At 41.3% G+C, this 14856-nt stretch overlaps 1 protein-coding gene and 1 long non-coding RNA gene across 12 annotated transcripts; one reads left to right on the top strand and one right to left on the bottom strand.

Moving 5' to 3' along the window:
* Positions 1–1208: 1208 nt before the first annotated feature.
* On the bottom strand, positions 1209–4654 carry LOC134810893 (uncharacterized). Its single transcript, XR_010159631.1, has 2 exons — positions 4014–4654; positions 1209–1471 (listed from the first exon to the last, which is right to left on the bottom strand). It is a non-coding gene; the product is annotated as an uncharacterized LOC134810893 (long non-coding RNA).
* RBM12B (RNA binding motif protein 12B) lies at positions 4635–14236 on the top strand. Of its 11 annotated transcripts, XM_054656879.2 has the most exons (5): positions 4675–4856; positions 5041–5108; positions 6851–6912; positions 8379–8427; positions 9302–14236. In XM_054656879.2, exon 5 carries the CDS (start codon positions 9330–9332, stop codon positions 12333–12335), a length of 3006 nt encoding a protein of 1001 aa, XP_054512854.2. In that variant the 5' UTR covers positions 4675–4856; positions 5041–5108; positions 6851–6912; positions 8379–8427; positions 9302–9329; the 3' UTR covers positions 12336–14236. The 11 variants fall into 11 exon arrangements, with proteins under 11 accessions (XP_003311886.2, XP_009453925.2, XP_054512854.2 ...); XM_009455650.5 differs by lacking the exon at positions 5041–5108 and having other exon boundaries at positions 4649–4856; XM_003339158.6 differs by lacking the exon at positions 6851–6912 and having other exon boundaries at positions 4711–4856.
* Positions 14237–14856: the final 620 nt, after the last annotated feature.

Raw genomic sequence — 14856 nt, 5'->3', positions numbered from 1 at the left:
TAGTTGCATCTCTGAAGACCACTGCAGGGGACAAGTTGGCAAAGAGCATGAGGGACATCAGGGAAACATGCTATCTGGCTTTCTTGGTGTTTTACTACATGTCTTGCTTAATGTTTATATGTATATGTATATGTGTGCTAATTTTTTCTACACAACATCCCTACTATTGTCATCTTCATTTGATACATGATGAAATTGAGGCACAGAGAGATTCAGCAACTAAAGTGATATAGCTGGCAAGTGGCAGAGTTAGGCTTGGAACTATGATATTCTGATTTCTGAGCCAACCTTCTTGATTTCTAAGTTATACTGGAGTTTACTATGTGCTGGGGATTGTGCTGAGTGTTAATGATTTCATTCATTTTTCATGACTGCCCTGTACCGCGGGTACTATTATCTTTACTCTTTTGCTTTTTTTAAAATTTTTTTATTTTTGAGACAGAGTCTCACTCTGTCGCCCAAGCTGGAGTGCAGTGGCGTGATCTCGGCTCACTGCAACCTCCACTTCCCGGGTTGAAGTGATTCTCCTGTCTCAGCCTCCTGAGTAGCTGGGACTACAGGCACGTGCCACCACGCCTGGCTAATTTTTTGTATTTTTAGTAGAGACTGGGTTTTACCATATTAGCCAGGATGGTCTTCATCTCCTGACGTGGTGATCTGCCCGCCTTGGCCTCCCAAAGTGCTGGGATTACAGGCATGAACCACCGCACCCGGCCTTATCTTTACTTTTTCAATGAAGAAATATAAGGAATTTGTTCACAGTCATGAAGTGGCAGAGCTGTATTCACACTTGGGTCTGCCTGCCCTGACAGCCCACTGTCTTAATCTCATTATACACACATCTTCCTGTGTGTAATGACTAGTGGATTGTGTGTGCTTTCTCCTCTGCTAGAATGTAAGCTTTTTGAGGAAAGAGGACAATATCTTTTTTATCTTTGTCTTTCAGGAGCCTTAGCAAGGTTCTTCTTCTTCTTCTTTTTTTTTTTAAATGGAACTGTGATACAGAGGACTTAGCAAGGTTCTTGACTCATAGTCAATGATGCTTAATAAATGCTAGATTTGTTAACCTACACAACAGGTGGATTTGTTAGCTTGGAAGGTGACAGTCCAATGATCACAACCAAAGCGGATTTAACAAGGGGATTTCATTACTTGCAACAAGTAAGGAGGACACTGGGGATAGTTCCTAAAGCAGTGCTTCTCCGAGCAACAGTGAAAACAGTGCTTTTATTGGGCTGGTTAGCTCAGTCATTGTATGTACAGGTGGAGTAAAGGCAGCGAAGACACAATTGCCGATCATGCTTCTACACATGTTGCATGTATAGAAAATGGTGAATAAGCTCTTCCCTGGGTGGGGATTTTAGCAGGATTGTAAGGGGAGTTCACCAAAGTTCATCTTCACTCAGGCATTTCTGGATCTAAATGTTTTGGTTTTTGTTTTTCTGGGGCTGGGCTTCTTCCTAGAACTTTTCTGAAACAACAAGAATGCAAGGTGCAACAGTTACAAGTGGGTACTTTTTCACAGTGCATACCCAAAACCCAGGACCTTGGGTTACAAATTGACTGGAAGTCAAGGTATGGAGGCTCTCAGAGTAGAAATCAAGGCATGAGTTGAGAAGATAAAGGTCCCAGGAGTTGAGAAGATTAAGGAATTCCGAGACCAAGTGATAAAAGGCTCTTCGTGTGGATGCTGAAGACCTAGGAAGGGCAACTGAAAACTCTCTGACACCAAAGTTGTCCAAGAAGGGTGGGTGGCGGTGCAGTGTGGCAAAACACCCGGAAGGCTAATTATCCAAGCAGAGTCACAGAATGGCCACAGCTCAGTGCGGCCACCATGTTTAGGGGCTAGTCTTCTGTTTTTCCATTGGAGAAACTTCATTTTCTCTTGATTCCCCAAAATGATTAGGTTTTCATGCTGACACACCAAAGGCACAAGAAACTGTTCAATAACCAGAATATCATGTGATTATGCTCAAATTACCTTGATCAGAATTTTCTTGTTCTGATTATAATGGTATGACCATCTAAGAAAGGCAAGGGGCAGACTAGAAAAGACATTCAGGCCGGGTGCGGTGGCTCACGCCTATAATCCCAGCATTTTGGGAGACAGAGGCGGGTGGATCACTTGAGGCCAGAAGTTCAAGACCAGCCTGGGTAACATGGCGAAACCTTGTCTCTACTGAAAATACAGAAAAAATTAGCCAGGCATGGTGGCATATGCCCGTAATCCCATCTACTCAGGAGGCTGAGGCATGAGAATCCTTGGAACCCAGGAGGCAGAGGTTGCAGTGAGCCAGGATTGTACCATTGTACTCCAGCCTGGGTGACAGAGTGAGACTCTGTCTCAAAAAAACCCAAAATGGAGAGACATTCAATATAGTGTCCTCGCTGGAGAAAGACTGTGTGAATAGAAGGAGGATGGTCAGCCCAGAACAATGAAGGAGGCCATGGGAGGCTGGAAACGCCTGTCAGAGCTTGCTCAGGGGACAGAGTCTGACCTGAGCACACTTGGCCAGGTGAGTCCTACAGTAAGTGGTCATTAAATGATGACTGTTATTTTTGTTAAGATGAGTGAGGATGTCTCCAGGGAGCCTTAACTGAGAATCACCTTTTGAGATTAGGTAACTCATGTTCTATTTCTTAGAGTATTGCTTCTGTATTCTTGTTTAAAGGAGTCCGCTTCCGAGGACAGAGTCCTCTTTCTGTGCAATACAGAGTAATGGCTTCTGCAGGCAAACAAGCAGCGTTCAATTTTGCCTGGCTTTTGTAATCCTCTATGCCTCAGTTTCCCTTATCTGTAAAATACGAATAATAATAGTACCTACCTCCAAAAGTAGTTGTAAGAATAAATTGAGATAATGTATACGTCCTGGCACATAATAAATTCTCAATAAATGTTAACTTTTTTTTTTTTTGAGACGGAGCTTTGCTCTTGTCGCCCAGGCTGGCGCGCTGTGGCACGGTCTCGGCTCACTGCAACCTCCTCCTCCCAGGTTCAAGCGATTCCTCTGCCTCAGCCTCCTGAGTAGCTGGGATTATAGGTGCCCGCCACCACACCCAGCTAATTTTTGTAATTTTAGTAGAGACAGGGTTTCACCATGTTGGCCAGGCTGGTCTCGAACTCCTGCACTCAGGTGATTCGATCACCTCGGCCTCCCAAAATGCTAGGATTACACGCGTGAGTCACCATGCCCGGCCAATAAACGTTAACTTTTAAGGTCCTGTTCCTGAGACTGCAAGGCCAGGACCAAACTATGGATTATCAAGGTAAATGATATCTAGTCAATGAGCCTACCTCCTCAGAGTGACATCCTCTGCTTCTGTATAGATCACCTTGACATTTCAAACAAGTCACAAATACTTATAATAGTCTCACTTATTTACATATATCTGAGACATACATATTTACTGAATGTTTCCCACAACCCTAAGAGGTAGGTACTAGGAGTATCCCCATTTTACAGATGAAGAAACTGAGGCACAGAGGGGCTAAATAATTTGTCCAGTGAGTAAAAGATGGCTCTGATTTTGTGTTAACTATCTTTTTATTTACTTATTAAACTACCTCTTCTTTCTTATAATCATATCATTAAAGAATGGGTATTTTGCAGTGAGAAAGGGATCCACAACTCACTTTTTCTGTCATCTGTAACAATGTTTTTAAAATGTACTTTCTGCTTAATGAGCTTTGAATCCATCCACAAATACATCAAGTAGCTATACAACGTGGTGGGAAACTTTGTTATTTGCAAATGATAAAACCAAACACAAGGTTGTTCACCAGCTACTATGTAGCAGGCATCACAGAGTACACCTGTAATAGTGCTTTTCCATTACTGAAATTTCAGTACTGGCTCATCTGTTCTCCTGTTTCAAAAATCCAGAAGATGGGAATAAATTTATAAAGACACTTCACAAGGTTATTTATATCTATAAAACCGACTAAGCATGCATTTATTAAGCCCCCAGGTGTTGGGATTGTACTTGGCGAACATCTAAGGCAGTAAAATTACCTTTTCTGTGGTATTCTAGGGTCTACAGGAGCTTTTTAATCTTTGTTTTGAGATGGAGTTTCACTCTTTTGACCTGGCTGGAGTGCAGCGGTGCGATCTTGGCTCACTACAGCCTCCATCTTTCGGGTTCAAGCGATTCTCCTGCCTCAGCCTCCCGAGTAGCTGGGATTACAGGCGCCCGCCACCATGCCAGGTTGATTTTTTTGTATTTTTAGTAGAGACGGGGGTTTCGCCCTTTGGGCGGGCTGGTCTCGAACTACTGACCTCAAGTGATTCGCCCGCTTCGGCCTCCCAAAGTGCTGGGATTACAGACGTGAGCCACCGTGCCCGGCCACAGGAGCTTTTTAGAAGATGCTTTACGCCACACAGTAATGCAACACTGAAAAGACAAGTCGCCTTTTCTCTGCTTTTGCATCTCTTTCCTTAACTTCTGGAAATCTTTAAAGTTTGTCCGCCGTACTTCGACAGTTGTCTACCGAAGATTCTCAGCACATCTACCGGTTGAGCCCCGAATGCGTCTACGAATTTCTCCCGTTGAAGGTAGAGGTCCCTGGGCTGGGCAGAATCTGGGCATGCGCAGAAGCTCAGCCAACCACGGGGCTCCGCCTCCCCTCCTCTAGCGAGGGGAAACGGGTGAGCGGCAGCGCGCGTGCGCAAGCGTGGTGGTGGGTTACGCCTGGAGAGCGCATGGGCAGATAAACCGTACGTCCGTTTGTCCGGACCGGAGGGGCAGTGGGCGCCATCTTCTTCTGGGCTCACTGAGGGTCTACCTGTTTTGGGGAGGCTGCTGCGACGAAGAGTTCCCTCAGCCTCCGGCCTTGTGTGTCCGACTCGGCAGCAGTGGTGTGTGTTTATTGCCAAGTGCGAAGCAGTTCCCCTCGGGGCGCCGGGGGTGGGGAGGGCTGGGCGACCAAGCCGGAAGAACGGGGAAAGGCGGGACCGGCGGCCGCGCCAGTATCTAGCGTAGCTCCTGCCGTTAGGGCACCCTCTTTTCTTGCTAAAACACCGAGTCTCCCTTTCCCGTCAGCTTCCATGTGGTGGTGTATGTGCGCTTCCCAGGGATCTTGAGAGTGAAGATCTCGAAGGCTTTCATAGGTATATTTTTTTCTTTGCTATGTCATCGTAGTCAGTGGTGGCAGAAAAGCGCTGCAGGCCCAGCTCGTTAGGCTTGAGAAGGGCAAGTGTTTTCAGTTAGATTTGGGGGCAGTTCACCCTCTGGCGAGTTAGGGTGGAATGTTTGCCCTTGAGACGGCGTAACGGAAAGGCACGGAGGTTGGGCGGTCCAGGTTAATTTGAAGGCTGATTTTGGCTGAAAGTCTGGCGACAACATCGGATCCCACGTAGCAACTTTGGCCTGGCGCGAAAGAAGGAAGCTCTGACCCCTGGGAGTTGTGGACAAAGGCTTTGGGCTGTAGAATCGATGCCTTCGGATGATTCCCGTTTGAGGATGTTGGGAGAAATCCTGTGCCATGTGGATTCGTCTTCATTTACAGTTCTTCCTAGGGACTGTGGCTCTCATTGGTCATTCCTTTGGTTTTTATTTTAAACATCTACATTATAAAAGGTGGATCATCGTAAAGAATAATTATGGGTTGGTGTAGATTATTTTCTGCAGGGGAAACTCACGTTCAGAGTGTGAATATGCTACATCATGACCTTGGGCTTTACGAAGTAGTCGCAGAGTTAAAAAAAATTCTCTCCCTCACCATATCTGGAAAATGACTTTTTCTTCGCTAGTTAAAAATCAAATGGATCTGATGAGATATTACTTAAATTCTGTCTCCCGTTTCCCTCTCCGTATCCCCTTAAGTCTTGATTAGAAGAGGCACGTTACGTATTGTTTAGTTATAATGGTGATTAAGTGGGATGAATCGTTGGATAAAAATAGCAGTTATTTAAAATGCGCTTTAAATTTCACTGACTTACTCTTAAGTGATCTTTTAGGGACCCACTCTTCTTTTCACAGAAATTTTAACAGATTATTGTCTTCAAATGAACACAAAGGCACAAAAATACTATTTGCATTCATAACTAGAAAAACGCAAAATTTTAATTGCAGACTACTTGAGGGTAATTTTCGTGTTTTGCTTTTGTGTAATTTAGTGTGTTAAGAGTTGAATTTCTGGAGAATTTGCTTAAGGAAATATAGCATGTTGGAACCACAGAAGTGCCCATTTTGAGAGCTGGTCTCTTACAGTTGGTCTCCAAGGTGTGTTATTGTAGAGGCATAAATGGTACATTACCCTACTGTCTCAAGGGCAGAGAAGTTTAAGCATTAGTTTTGTTTAACTGTGGCAAATGAGAATAAACTTTTTAAATAGTCTGCTTGAATTGGAATTCATGAGATTTGTGCTCATGAAACTACTTGGTTAAAAGATAGTTTTTAAGTGAGGTAGGATAAATTACTAGAGTTTTTTTGAATTTGAGATATAATTATTCCTTGAAACGTCTCTAATTTCTCTTGTAGATGAATTTATGTTCCCAGGGTAAATCCCTTTAAAATTTTTTTAAAAGCTTAGGAGAGAGAAGAATATGTATAGCTTATGGTGCTTTCTAAAATATCTTAAAAAGAGTAGCTAAGCCAATTTGCATAGGAGGGAGTCTTGGGACTTTAATATGGATAAAGTAAGTATTCCAGAAGCCATTTGTAGTTTTTGTTGAAGTGTTAGTATGGATATTGGTTTGTTGAAGAAAATAGGCTTTTTTTCTTTTTTTGTTACTGTGCAAATACTTTAATAGCAAACCTGATTAATATTTTTCAGATGTAGAATGTGTGAAGTAATTTGATGTCTTTGCTAGTTTAGCTTCTGGTTAATCTACGTACCCTTTTTTTAAAGGAAAACAGACCTCAGTGAATATATCTTCAGACCCCCACTTTGGGGAACAGTGGTACTTAAGTGTAAGTACTGGATTCTGGATTAACGCAACATTTATTTGTACATTAAAGACATGTAAATTACTCCAGGCGCAGTGGCTCATACCTGTAAATCCTAGCACTGTGGGAGGCTGAGGTGAGCTGATTGCTTGAGCCCATGAGTTCCCTACCAGCCTGGGCAACATGGTGAAACCCTGGCTCTACAAAAAATACAAAAATTAGCCGGGTGTGGTGGTGCACACCTGTAGTCCCAGCTACTGGGGAGGCTGAGGTGGGAGCATTGCCTGAGCCTGGGTAAGTCGAGGCTGTAGTGAGCCAAGATCGCACCAGTGCACTCCAGCCTGGGTAGCAGAGCAAGAGAGACCCTGTCTCCCCCACCAAAGAAAGTGAGTGTAAATTACAATTATTTATTTGGCAAGTCTTCATGAAATAGTTTGGGTATCCCTGAAAGTATTAAACGCAAACTTCTTTAAAAAAATACATTGAGATTTTTCAGTAAACGGGTAATCCCAGTATTCCAAGTTAATTTTTAATTTTACTTTTCTACATCATCATTTGGGTTTCCTTAGTAGAGTGCAGAATAGTTGTTTGAAATGGAAATCTGCTATTGGCATTATTAATAAGATAAATAGCATTTTCTGTTTGGCTTGAGATGAACTGTAACAGTTACTATTTTTGCAATAGGAGTGGTATTGAGATTTTTAACTTTAGGGATATTGTAGTATTTGCCTTAATTATACTGGCTTCATGAAATTTGTTTCTGTGCTTGGATGTATGAGCTGTTTATGTAGACCTTTAAATTGTATCCAAACAATAGCCCATAGGTTTGGATTTATTGTTTTAAAAATTGATTTTTGAATTTCAGGCTTTGCTGTTTTATTCATTTATTGTGTAATTTTGAATGGTTGCCTTAATTTGATTTGGTCTTATGTTTTGAAAGGGAGGAGAACAGCACGAGAGTTGGATATAAATATGTACTAGATTTTTGGATTTTTATGTGGCAAAATGATTGAAGGTCTTTTTTTTTTTTTTTTTTTTGAACTTTGGGTATTGAGATTTTACTTGTAGAACAGTTTTTTGAAGTAGATGTAAAACTTGTGTACAGCAAAATGTATAGACCCTAAGGATTGAATTCAGTAAACCTTGATAAATTTATACACCCATGTAACTACTGCTGCATTCAAAATATGTAACATTTCCATCACTCCTTTCTTCATGCTACTTCCAATCAAGAGCAGTTGTTAAATTTTCGGCAAGTTTCAAATTTTTAAATAATTTTTATATGTCTATTTGGATATTGTATCTCCTTTTTGCAGAAGGATGATTAATTTCCCCTTGGAACAAAAGACCATTTTGTAACACCCGTAATTGTGGTTCCTTATTCTGCTTCACTTTTGATAGGTAATTCTGAAATGGATATCCTAATCTGGCGTTGTTTAAGATAAATTACAGGGTTCAAGGATTAATTATATTTCATTTTCTTTCCACAGTTAAGTTGCTTTTACAGAATTAACAGGTCTCCAAGAAATTTTAAAAAAGGTAAGATATCCAGAGTTTAAGGCTTTGAGGCTCAACAAAAAACATGTGAAGTAGAATAGTACATCTAGGTATCCATGGCTTCTGTTCTTTTTTTTTTTTTTAAAAGACAGGGCCTCACTCTGTCCTCCAGGCTGGAGTGCAATGGCACAGTTGCAGCCCATTGTATCCTGAAAATTTCAAATTGGGCTCAGGCAGTCTTCCTGCCTCAGCCTCCTGAGTAGCTGGGACTACCGGTGCATGCCACCATGCCCGGCTAATTTTTTCTTTTTAGAGACGGGCTCTCGCTCTGTTGCCAAGGCTGGTCTTGAACTCCTGGCCTCAAGCGATCCTCTTGCCTTGGCCTTCCAAAGCCTGGAATTACAGGCATGAGCTATCATGCTGGCCCTGGCTTTTGTTCTCTGTGTCTGGCCAGTGGTAGGCAATTTATTATCATGAGCAGAAATTATACACTAACCATAGATGACTTTTCTAAATATGTAAAATTCATTGCAGTTGATAAAATAATCTACAAAGCTCTCATGTTTCAGTAGAAGATAAGATTCTAAATGAGTCTGAAAGTAGTTTGGTCTTCTTGTGAAGCAGCATTTGGCAGACTTACAAAGGAAGATTTGATATTTTTGATGTTCCTATTGTATAGAATAGGTGATACGAAATGTTTCTTCAAGGTAGTTGGTTTATTTGTATTTTTAGATGGGAGAAAGTTTATCCCTTGTTTTCTTTAATAATTAGATATGATCAGTATTTTTGTGAACTTGTATCTTGTTTTCATTTATAAATGTTGAAGAAAGCAGGAACCAGGTAATTATTAAGCTTAGTTTGGGCTAAGGTACTTCAAAAATAAGACTTGCTATTATGTGTACCTTTTTGTCTGCAGGTCATTATTGCTGTGGTTTGAGCTCAGCATGGCTGTAGTCATCCGTTTACTGGGGCTTCCTTTTATTGCGGGGCCTGTGGATATTCGTCACTTCTTCACGGGATTGACTATTCCTGATGGAGGAGTGCATATAATTGGAGGGGAAATTGGGGAGGCTTTTATTATTTTTGCAACAGATGAAGATGCAAGACGTGCCATAAGTCGTTCAGGAGGGTTTATCAAGGATTCATCTGTAGAGCTCTTTCTTAGTAGCAAGGCAGAAATGCAGAAGACTATAGAAATGAAAAGAACTGATCGTGTAGGAAGAGGGCGTCCAGGATCTGGGACATCAGGGGTTGACAGCCTGTCTAATTTTATTGAGTCTGTTAAGGAAGAAGCAAGTAATTCTGGATATGGCTCTTCAATTAATCAAGATGCTGGGTTTCATACTAATGGTACAGGACATGGTAATTTAAGGCCAAGAAAGACAAGGCCATTGAAGGCCGAGAATCCTTACTTGTTTCTACGAGGTTTGCCTTACCTAGTAAATGAAGATGATGTACGTGTCTTTTTCTCTGGTTTGTGCGTGGATGGAGTAATTTTCTTAAAACATCACGATGGCCGAAATAATGGTGATGCCATAGTAAAATTTGCTTCATGTGTTGATGCTTCAGGAGGTCTTAAATGTCATAGAAGTTTTATGGGTTCAAGATTTATAGAAGTAATGCAAGGATCAGAACAACAGTGGATTGAGTTTGGTGGTAATGCAGTTAAGGAGGGTGACGTTCTTAGGAGATCTGAAGAACATTCTCCACCAAGAGGAATTAATGATAGACATTTTCGAAAACGGTCTCATTCAAAATCTCCCAGAAGAACACGTTCTCGTTCCCCTCTTGGATTTTATGTTCACTTAAAAAATCTGTCCCTCAGTATTGACGAAAGAGATTTAAGAAATTTCTTTAGAGGTACTGATCTGACTGATGAACAGATTAGGTTTTTATATAAAGATGAAAATAGAACAAGATATGCCTTTGTGATGTTCAAGACTCTGAAAGACTATAATACCGCTTTGAGTTTACATAAGACTGTTTTACAATATCGTCCAGTTCATATTGATCCAATTTCTAGAAAACAAATGCTGAAGTTCATTGCACGTTATGAAAAGAAGAGATCAGGGTCACTAGAGAGAGATAGGCCGGGACATGTTTCACAAAAATACTCTCAAGAAGGTAACTCTGGCCAGAAACTGTGCATCTATATAAGAAATTTTCCATTTGATGTTACAAAAGTTGAAGTGCAGAAGTTCTTTGCAGACTTTCTTCTTGCTGAGGATGACATTTACTTGCTTTATGATGACAAAGGTGTTGGTCTGGGAGAAGCATTAGTGAAATTTAAATCAGAAGAACAGGCCATGAAAGCTGAACGTTTAAACCGACGAAGATTCTTAGGGACAGAGGTGTTATTAAGACTTATATCTGAGGCACAAATGCAGGAGTTTGGTGTAAATTTTTCTGTGATGTCCAGTGAAAAAATGCAAGCTCGCTCACAGTCACGTGAGCGAGGTGACCATTCCCATTTATTTGACTCAAAAGACCCACCAATATACTCAGTTGGTGCTTTTGAAAACTTTAGACATCAGCTAGAGGACTTGAGGCAACTGGATAACTTCAAGCATCCCCAGAGGGATTTCCGGCAGCCTGACAGGCACCCTCCAGAAGACTTCCGACACTCCTCAGAGGACTTTAGGTTCCCCCCGGAGGACTTCAGGCACTCCCCAGAGGACTTCAGGCGACCTAGGGAGGAAGACTTCAGGCGGCCTTCTGAGGAGGACTTCAGGCGCCCTTGGGAGGAAGATTTCAGGCGCCCTCCGGAGGATGACTTCAGGCACCCTAGGGAGGAGGACTGGAGGAGGCCCCTTGAGGAGGACTGGAGGCGGCCACTGGAGGAGGATTTCAGGCGGTCTCCCACGGAGGACTTCAGGCAGCTCCCCGAGGAGGACTTCAGGCAACCCCCTGAGGAGGACTTAAGGTGGCTCCCAGAGGAAGATTTCAGGCGGCCACCTGAGGAGGACTGGAGACGGCCCCCAGAGGAGGACTTTAGGCGGCCTCTTCAGGGAGAATGGAGGCGACCACCCGAGGATGACTTCAGGCGGCCCCCAGAGGAGGATTTCAGGCATTCCCCTGAGGAGGACTTCAGGCAGTCACCCCAGGAGCATTTCCGGAGGCCACCTCAGGAGCATTTCCGTCGGCCACCCCCAGAGCATTTCCGGAGACCACCTCCAGAGCATTTTAGGCGGCCTCCCCCAGAGCACTTCCGGCGGCCACCCCCAGAGCACTTCAGGCGCCCGCCCCCGGAGCATTTCAGGCGCCCGCCCCCGGAGCACTTCCGGAGACCGCCCCAGGAGCATTTCAGGCGGCTGCCTCAGGAGCATTTCAGGCGCTCCCGAGAGGAAGATTTCAGGCACCCAACAGATGAAGACTTCAGGGGCCCTCCTGATGAAGACTTTAGGCACCCTCCTGATGAGGACTTCAGGAGCCCCCAGGAGGAAGATTTTAGATGCCCTTCTGATGAGGACTTCAGGCAGCTCCCAGAGGAAGACCTTAGGGAAGCTCCGGAGGAGGACCCTAGACTTCCTGACAATTTTAGACCTCCTGGTGAGGATTTTAGGAGCCCGCCTGATGATTTTAGAAGTCACCGCCCTTTTGTGAATTTTGGTCGCCCAGAAGGTGGCAAGTTTGATTTTGGAAAGCATAATGTGGGAAGTTTTGCTGAGGGGAGATTTATGCCTGATCCAAAAATAAATTGTGGTTCAGGTAGAGTAACTCCTATTAAGATAATGAATCTTCCATTTAAAGCTAATGTGAATGAAATTTTAGACTTTTTCCATGGGTACAGAATCATACCTGATTCAGTTTCGATACAGTATAATGAGCAAGGCTTACCTACAGGGGAAGCCATTGTTGCTATGATAAACTATAATGAAGCTATGGCTGCTATTAAAGATCTAAATGATAGGCCAGTTGGGCCCCGAAAAGTTAAGTTAACTTTGCTGTAGAGAGAGAGCATTTCTAAGTTCAGTTATCTTCCTTGCAGTATTGATGGAGTAAAATACATTTGTTTTAAAAAAGTGTTTTTTTTTAAATTATCTAATGAAATATTTTATTTTTGACCTGTGAATAGAACAAATGTAAATAGTAGAATGTGAATCTGGTTTTCTTTTGCTTGCAAATTGCCATTCTTTTTTTTTTTTCTAATTTAAAATTACACATGCTGTTTTTTTCTTTGATGGGGAGAAAGAACTAATTCCCTGAGTTCATTCATTTTTGTTGATGTCATCGGTAAGCTTCAAGACTTATTGAAGTAGAGTTGTATTTGGGGAAGATATATTTTATATTCACTTTTTTTTTCTTTCTGTAGTCTACATCTTTTACTCAAACTGTATAAGGAAATAGTGACTGATTGTTCAGGTTTGGCATTTGCATTGCTACCTGCCTGCAGAATTAATGCCCTCTTCCTTGTCTAAGATATTACTGTGTTAAGTGTCCTGTTAATTATAAATAGTTCAAAATGGACAGACTGTCAACTTGAAATTTACTTATGTAAAAAGCTTAGGTGATTCTTAGGGTTTCCATGTTCATAACTTTACAAAGCTTTATAAAAATAAAATTGCAACTTAATAGAGCTAATTAACTTGTATAAAAAGAAAAAAGAATTGCAGCTCGATATTGTGAAGTTTTTCAATAACCTCATTAAACCGTATTTATGATGGGAGGGACCAGACATTCTATAGTAATAATGTATAGTGCTGTGTATAATTCCATGGTTTCTTCAACATCTTATCAACCAAGTAAAATTAATACAAGATACGCAAAAGATAGTAAAATAAGAATCTAATTATAGGTGCAAGGGGACTCAGGCTTATGCTGGAAGAATCTGACAAGTGGTATAGTTTGTTTTTCTAGGAAGAATTTACTGATGAGTCACATAACTTGCATGTAATATTAGGTTCTCATTTTTTAGCTTCGAAACTTTGTGTCCATGCAAAGACTCTATAACTGTTAAGACTTGTGTGGTTGAATTTTGACTTGATATTCAGCATTTAGTGCATACATTTTGCAACTAGGGAATTTGATTTTCTATACCCACAATAATATTTATGGCTAACATTTATTAGGCACTTACTATGTGCTAGGCACTGTAAGCACTTTACATGCATAATCTCGGTATTCCCTGTGAGTACAGGGTTAATTATTTACCTCTATTTCACAAATGAGATAATGAAGTGGGATGAAGTGCGAGGTTAAGCAACTTGCTTGAAGTCATAGGTAGTAAATCATGGGGCCAATTTTAACCCAGACAGACCACTGACTCCAGTTCATGCTTTTGCTGCCTCACTTTTTTAAGTGGTATTTTTAATTAGGAAGACCATGCTAAAGATACTTTCAAGGATAAGTGATTATTTTCTCACTTCAATTGTTGGTTTAAAATTAGCATAAATAGGTAAAACCAGCATGCTCAAACACTGAGCTCAAACATTAACATTACTAATAAAAAAAAAAATGAGTGACTTTAAAAGTTTCTTTCTATCCAGGGTTTCTCTTGGGATACTCATATGGTATATTACTGGCTTATATTTCAAAATTATTCATTTTATTCAACATGATTGACTTTGGCCTTTTATAATTTACATAAAACATAATTTTCCTCAGTTCTGTAATCCAGATTTTCCCCATTGAGTAAATAATACAATTAAATTTACATATGGTAATTTAGACATTTAATAGGATATTGCATAGGTAGAATACTTTGTCAGTACTTAGTTACTACCTATATGTATTTTTGTGTTACTTTTCAGTGATTTAAAGAAATCTAACAGAAATCTGCTTAAATTTGTTTTAAATAGTGAATATCCTGCTCGCTATGGAATGAATAAACAGGTAAATTTGATATGAAAAAGCACCTCAGTATGATTCTTTAAAGTATAAGCTTGTAAGTAGCCAGGATAATGTTAAATTGATTGTTTGGAATATCCAAACCAAGCACAATGAAGAAAGTAGAAATGATATTTTTAATTGAGCAAAGATTGTATAGATGGTTCATTTGGTCACCCATTTTGAATAATATACGGAAAGTTAAAAAATGCTTCTCAGATACAAAGGAATAAAGCTAAGATGAAGCTTAACGTGAGGGATTACTTACTGTGGAATTGCATTTCAAACTGGGCTGAGGTGGGATGGTGGTGGTAGATAAGAGGCCAGCTAGAGTAAACATAAGCTTTGTAGTTTTATTATTTTAAGAGTCAGAGTCTTGTTCTGCTGGCCAGGCTGGAGTGCAGTGGTCTGATAATGGTTCACTGCAGCTTCTAACTCCTGGGCTCAAGCTGTCTTCCTGCCTCAGCCTCCTGAGAGCTGGGACTACAGGTGTGTGCCACCTTGTCTGGCTAAATTTATTATTATTTGTAGAGACAGAGTCTCACTGTGTTGCCCAGGCTGTTCTCAAATTTCTGGCCTCAAGCAATCCTCACTCCTTGGTCTCCCAGAATGTGTTGGGATTACAGGTGTGAGCCACTGTGCCCA

The sequence above is a fragment of the Pan troglodytes genome, chromosome 7, assembly GCF_028858775.2.
Source record: "Pan troglodytes isolate AG18354 chromosome 7, NHGRI_mPanTro3-v2.0_pri, whole genome shotgun sequence".
In the NCBI taxonomy this organism is placed as follows: Eukaryota; Metazoa; Chordata; class Mammalia; order Primates; family Hominidae; genus Pan; species Pan troglodytes.
This window is presented reverse-complemented; position numbering and strand designations above follow the sequence as displayed.

Excerpts from the sequence above, each read along its gene's own strand:
- RBM12B (XM_003311838.6), top strand. The coding sequence starts at position 9,330 with ATGGCTGTAGTCATCCGTTTACTGGGGCTTCCTTTTATTGCGGGGCCT.